Raw genomic sequence first — 7,087 nt, 5'->3', positions numbered from 1 at the left:
ACCCTCGTGGACCCTGTGGCTTCGGGTCATTCCCAAACTCAGGACATCCACTCACGCAGAGGCGTCTTTCCAGTGTGGAACAGTCGGTGGACCTCAGGACCAAAGAGAACATTCATGTTCTCAAGAGTAGGCTCAGGACCCACCTTTTAAGCTTAGCTTTTGATTGAAATTTTATACTTTTACTTGTTTTTATATATATATATATATATATATATATATATATATATATATATATATATATATATATATATATATATATATATATATTTTATTGTATTTATTTATTTTCAGTGTACTATTAGCTTGAACTCATAGTCCTTTATTCTCTGTAGGAGCCCTCTGCAATGAGGGCTCATGGTGGAGGGATGATGCTTGGGCCTGGGCCCATTGGCGGTTCCTGGTGGTGGTGGACGGCTCTCTGCTCCCGGTGCGGACGATGGTAAGCAAATGCAAACACATGAAAAGTGTTTGCACCAGAAGAAATGTGACTGCTGCTCTGAATGCTTCCATGACATCATCATCACCAAACTGTAGTTTTCCAGAATCTCCACTTTAGCCAGAGTTTTTACAAAGATTTGTTTTCAGAGGTGCAATTCGCTGTTTGTGTGTAAAAGATGGGTACAAACTAAGGGAAATGTCTCCATTTTTAGAAAATACCAGTGTATGTGTAAACGGGGCCTAAACCAGCACTGACCCAGGACTAAAACAGGACAGAATTTACAGGAGGCTAGAACAGCTGCAGGTCCAAGTGTGGGTTCTGTAAAGGAACTTCTTAGGTACATTTAACCAATTTAGATGGGGCTAAAGTACAGAGTAGGTAAACCTAATAGGACAACTCACTATTTATGAATGGTGTGAAAGAGATGCCCTTGGATGGAGGAGACGAGGTCAAGTTGAAGTAGCTCCGCACACACAGTCTGTGAGTGCCTTGGGAGTCCAGTTTGAGAGCAGCCCAAGTCGTTTGACTGGTGGCCACCTTTTTCAGGGATTTAGGACACCTTGACAACATAAGAACAATAGTTTCATACATAGATATAAATATATATATTTACATACAATATCTGACTGCATTATTATATAGTACAACCACAGGGACTACAAGGACTGGGCAATATGCTAAAAAATGAATCAAATTGTTTCCTCATATTGAACACGTTTCAAAAGCAAAATAAAAATGGCTTTCACTATTGATTTCATAAAAAGAAACTAGTTAGGCATTTTATCTGTGCAGTTTAACACTAAAAACAGACAAATTCCTACCTCCAACCTTTTACTGACAGAGCACTGTCTGTAGAGCTTTCATTTCAAAAGGCCCAAGCACATCATTAGACATTAGATTAGAAAAGACTGAATCTTTATCTCAAAAACATTTGATTCCTTAATAACTATTGGACATCAATGTTCTATATATTGTCTGAGACATATAAAACCAAAATTCCCTCCAATGCTTTTGACTGAACTCTTCACCACGGAGCACTGTCCTCGCGCTGTGGCCTTCGCTTCTTTGATAGCACAGCGCAGGAAGAGAACTGTCATACACATGATCAGTGGATAAATGATCTTATGAGTTTCTTGCACATTGAGAGGATGAGGTTTACACTTGCAGGTTCAACCACAGAATTTGAACAAACATGGCAGCCATTTTTGAAATATATGGACACATATAAAATGGGCACCACACCTTAGTACGGTTGTGTATGTCTTTTTTAATTTGTCACTATGTATTTATCTGTCTTTGGATTATCTGCAGTTTTTTCATTTGTTATTATTGTTATCATATTTAAATTTTTGAATTTTATGATTATGAATATTTAAATAGATTTTATTTGGTTATTTTTTGGGGAAAAAATGCATGTTTGTAATTTGCTATCAAAATGTATAAATAAAATTGTTAAAAAAAAAAAAAAAAAAAAAGAAACCCTAAACATTTGATTCATTGCACAGCCCTTTTAATGATTTACAAATTGTACTCTTAATTAACATCAGTTCTTAGTTAAAGGGCCTATATTGCACTATTATTGATCAATACTCAAAACACTCTGTTCCTCCTTCTGATGTCATTAAGTGGTAATGCAGTAATACAACGTCTTTAAACTCCATACACCTTCATTTTGATCATCTCAGCCCTAGATTTGCCAAACTTTGAAGCTACAGCTATTTTTTTAGCTTCATTGAACCGGCTTCACTCTTGTCTCTTTGGTGCACCAGGAGATAGAGATTAGGCCTGTCATGATAACACATTTTGAAATGCAATATATCACAAGCATATATCGTAAACATAGACGGTGCACGATAATACTGAAACTAATTTACGCCACTCACACAATAACCAAAGAGCAGATTTAAAACCGCAAAAAATATTCTAAATGTTGTTTAAAAAAAACATGAGAGAAAAAAAAATGAAATAAACAGCAGAATGAAACACTTTAGTGCTTAGTTTGTATCTGTAATGAGTCATAGATGTTATTAATTCAAGCTTTTGTTGTATTGTCAAAAAATATATATATATAAAAAATCCCAGTTGTGGAAAGAAAATGTAGACTCAATAAATACTGACTACAAAAAATATTGTTCCAACTTTTATATATTGAATGATAAGTCAATATAGTAATTATCATGGCAGGCAACAACATAAAGTTAGAGTATTGAAGAGTAACGCAGCTGAATTGAGAGCAAAAAGAGCTGTTAAACTATACCACTAAATGAGAAGGTGAAACGAATCATTTTATGCTTTGGGCATGCATACGATTACTGAGTTTAATGATGTATGAATGAAAAAAACTCCAGTAAGATAAGTTTTTGATGAACATTATAACATAAGATGAGTCAGTTTCTCATTATATGTCATAATATAACCTTGTTTTTGGTCACAGTTTCATACCATCCCATGAATAATCAACTTGTGATCATTCTTACACAGATTTGAGAGCACTAATCTGGAGCTGAGAATCCACTGTAAATGGTTACCTGATAAAAACATGATACTCAAGCCCTGGAGGAGAGTCAGGAGCTGCAGTCCAGTGGAGCACATGTCTGAAGTTAACACTGGAAATGTACAGACTCTGTGGAGGTACCAGAGCTGCAACAGAACACACCCACATGTCATTAGCCGGATAACTGCTTCACCCATTCAGACTCAGACACAGACTTAGACAAACTTTACTGATACACAAGGAAAATGATTTGGACACAGCAGCTCACACATCACAATATAATATAATATAACTAAGAGCAACAATATAAATGGTAACAATAAATTCTAAATAAGTAGAAAAAAAGATAGCAAGAGACAGGTGTCAAATAAGACATAATTATATAAATATAAATGTACAAATAAAAATAAGTAATAAAATAAAAATTCAAAATTTATAGTGCTCAAAATAGGATGATGTAAAATCAAAATCCATGGTGCACTACTGGTCATTTTTCTGATACAGGGCCTGCCATAAACATTGCATTGTCTAAGAATGTTCCAGTGTTGCATTTCACTTATCTAAAAAAATAACACTTTGGCTTTCAAGACACCCATTGTACGTTGCAATGCATCATTCACACTCCACACTCAGTGGTGGAAAGCAACAATTGAAGCCATATCTGCCCTGGATAGACTCAGAGTCTCTGAAATACAACCAGCAGACATTCATGCTCGGTGTATGGCAGAAGCACTGTATTATTTTGAATAGGCAACTTTTTTGTTCATTCTAAAATGTATTCGGTAGTATGGTCATAGAAGTGGACTGTGAATGTGACGTCACCTGTAGCATTTGGCTCCAGTCAGATTAAGTTTATGATGCTACCGGTTGCAGGGGCGAATTTGAAGCAGAGTTCCATATTAGGAATAGAAATTTAATCAGCGAAATAAAAAAAACATCATGTAGTCGACTATAGCCCTGAGCATCCTTCAGCTCCACATGATTAGCCTGGCTGAGTGTCGGCCTGTCACTACATTTTCATGTACAATATATCGCTCAAGTAAATATAAACAATAATGATAATATTGAAACATTTTTTGTCACTGACACAATAACCCAAGATCAATAATAAAAAACATGAGCTGCTACAGACCAATGTGAGAGATGTCCTGCCAGCCCATGTAACTTGAGTCACATGTTCTTTTTGTGCTCAAAATTACTTAACTACTGGAGACAATATGCTGAAATACTTTCTAACGCTCTAGAAGCTAAAGTTGACCTTAACCCATTTTTAGCTATATTTGGTCTCCCAGTTAATACTTTACTAACTGACAGTACTCATTTCAAAATACTCGCCTTTACTTGACTCATAGCTCGAGACAATATTTTGCTTCTCTGGAAATCTGCTGCAGTTCCTTTAATATCTCAGTGGTTTCGTGATGTCTTAGGATTTCTTAAATTGGAAAAGATTAATATTGCATCTAAGGGCAATGAAGAAAGTTTTGAACAAACTGGGGTTTGTTTATGGAATACTGCAAATCATTAAAAACTCTGCCTTTAGACTAATAGCCTGACCCTCCCCCACCCCCACCCAATATATAAAACATGAGCTGCCAGAATGAAAATAACAGAATGAAAAACCTCTTATAGTTTGCATTTCGCATATAGTTTGTTCTACGGCTCAAATCTTATCATCTAGCTAAACAGTAATCAAAGATTTTGTGCAAAGAAAATGTACTTTTTTCAGATGTATTACTGAATAACTAAGTTGATACAGTAATTATCATGATTTAAGGTACGTTCTGACCTATGCAGAGGCAGACTTTGAGGCATGCCAGCAGCACAAGCAGCTTCATTCTTCACTACGTATTGCTGTGAGGAGTCTCTGGGTCAGCACACCTCAGCGGCTTGGACAGGCTCATTACACTGACCAGCAGCAGCTTCAGGCACAGACACAGAACCAGCCTGGAGGAGGGATTACAGCAAGTGTCATGCAAAAGACTGTGGTTTCAAATGATGCAGATGAAATGAAAGAATGAAAGAAAGAAAAACAGGGCTTGGGATTGGGTTGTTATACTTCAAACCAGAGATTTGAAGATTCTAAATACTAAAGATACAGTTGATCCAAAAGTATTCAAACACTTAGCGAAATCTTGACTTCACAAACTTCACCTTTTGTGATGATATTGATATGCTATGGCTTCTTTTTGCTCGAGTTTGGAGAGTACAAATGTATCTTTCATTTCAACCTTTTAAACCAAATACAAATTGAACAAGCTGAGGCACTCAAAAAATACTAAATCATTCAAAGCCTTTAATACCACATGGAAGATAAAGATAAAATCACGCCATACCTTTAATCCAATTTCAACATTTTCATCAACAAATTAGATGCCACAGCAACAGAATCCACATTTCTCCAGCCTTGGTTCGATAGGTCTATTTCACAACAGCAACTTTTTTTGGACATAATTCAACTACATGTTTATGTGTCAGTACACCATCTAAACAGAACTACTGATAATCATTCTGTTTATTTCACTCCTATTACTATAAAAGAGTTATTTATTGCCTAAAATGAAAATATTTGTTCACGAGTTTGGTAGAACATGCGAGTAATATACAAAAAGCCCAATAATCACGGTATTAATGGGAAAGTGGCGTCCTGAAAGACCAGGCCCGTCGACAGAAATGTGGGGCTTTTAGTTTTTAGCTTCCTATAGCGACGATCTCTTCAGTCCCTAATAGGCCTACTCATTGGTTAGAACTATAGTCTGTATTTTTATGATTTGATTTGATTTATTTGAACACAGACTGTAGATGACACTTCGGATGGAAAAGCCTATGCTACTGTACTGTTCGGTAGCTGAATCATCACAACCCAACTATGACACCTGTTTGTCAAACTATGGACCTCAGACAGTCCGGTGAGACGCACACGTACACGCACACGCAAAGTCAAATCCCCGTAAACGCTCCAACAGAAAAGAACAAGTGCGCAGAGCCCGGAGCAGCCTGACCTCCACACAGGCTCTCCATCTATAGCACAGCTAAAACACAGGACTGTTTAGAGTAGTTCTGGTTAGTACACATTAGACCTTGTTTTTAAAGGAAGTCACTTTATAAGAGGGAATAAGGAAGTTTCTAATAATAAACAAACCAACTGAAATGAAACGGCGCCTAAACCTCCAGTACTGGCAAAGATCAGTGTCCACCGATAAAAGCAACACTTACCACAAATCTGATCAAATCCTGTGCCGTAATACACGAGGAAGATCCTGCTGGGCCAGTGTTAAAGGAAACAACTCGTGCCTCCTTCGCCCTTGACGCACTTGACGCACTCGGCGACGTCCGGAAAGCGAAAGTAGCCGAGTAGGCGTACACAAGTGCAAAGGCTACAGGCTGTATGCCTCTGTGACTAACGTTTGCATTCCTAACAAGATTATGTTGTAAAATATTTAAAGCATGTTTGCTTCACAGAAAAAGAAAAAATACATTTATCATTTCAACATTTCATTTAACCTGCTTCAATTTACAAAGGCCGCACATTCCCATTCAAAATGTAATGAAAATACAGCAAAAACACCTAGACAATATTAAATTAGACCATACAAATTACAAAAACAGTCTACACGAAATAGTAACAGCAAAAAATACTAATACATCGAAATTAGACAATACTTACTTAGTAAATTATAACATATCCGATGGATGAAAATTCTTAGGTCCATCTTTTCCAGTAGATTTTTAGTGTCATTGTCACAGGGCGAGGAGCAACAGCCTTTATTAATACAGCCTATGAGGAAGCCCTCTTACAATTAATCTAAAACAGCAGCAAGGTAAAGAAAAATATATCAATGTAATGAATGAGAAAATCATATGACTTCAAAATCCTAATGAAATGTTGAGACCTTAAAGCAGAATAAAACTAAAAACTAAATTAGTCCTTATACAAGAGCACAGTCGCTTATCGACGGTGGGGGCAGCACTGCGCATCATAGCCATGGACTTGTGATCATCACACATCCTGCAGACTGCCCACACAGAGCTGCCCACACAGACTGCCCACAGACAGTCTGCCCACAGACAGACTGCCCACAGACAGACTGCCCACAGACAGACTGCCCACAGACAGACTGCCCACGCAGAGCCTGCCCACAGACAGACTGCCCACA

General features: G+C 37.2%; 1 protein-coding gene across 1 annotated transcript in view; it reads right to left on the bottom strand.

Moving 5' to 3' along the window:
* Positions 1-6,261, bottom strand: part of LOC110162050 (uncharacterized) — a 12,822-nt gene extending 6,561 nt beyond the window's left edge. Inside the window, exons 1-4 of the mRNA XM_020926917.2 lie at positions 6,147-6,261; positions 4,720-4,877; positions 2,968-3,079; positions 841-998 (exon numbers count right to left, since the gene is read on the bottom strand). Coding sequence (XP_020782576.2) covers positions 841-998; positions 2,968-3,079; positions 4,720-4,768 — 319 coding nt within the window. The 5' untranslated portion in view covers positions 4,769-4,877; positions 6,147-6,261. The remainder of the gene's footprint in view (positions 1-840; positions 999-2,967; positions 3,080-4,719; positions 4,878-6,146) is intronic.
* Positions 6,262-7,087: the final 826 nt, after the last annotated feature.

Source organism: Boleophthalmus pectinirostris, unplaced genomic scaffold (assembly GCF_026225935.1).
Source record: "Boleophthalmus pectinirostris isolate CB_2022bp ecotype Guang Dong unplaced genomic scaffold, ASM2622593v1 HiC_scaffold_1, whole genome shotgun sequence".
NCBI lineage: Eukaryota > Metazoa > Chordata > Actinopteri > Gobiiformes > Gobiidae > Boleophthalmus > Boleophthalmus pectinirostris.
This window is presented reverse-complemented; position numbering and strand designations above follow the sequence as displayed.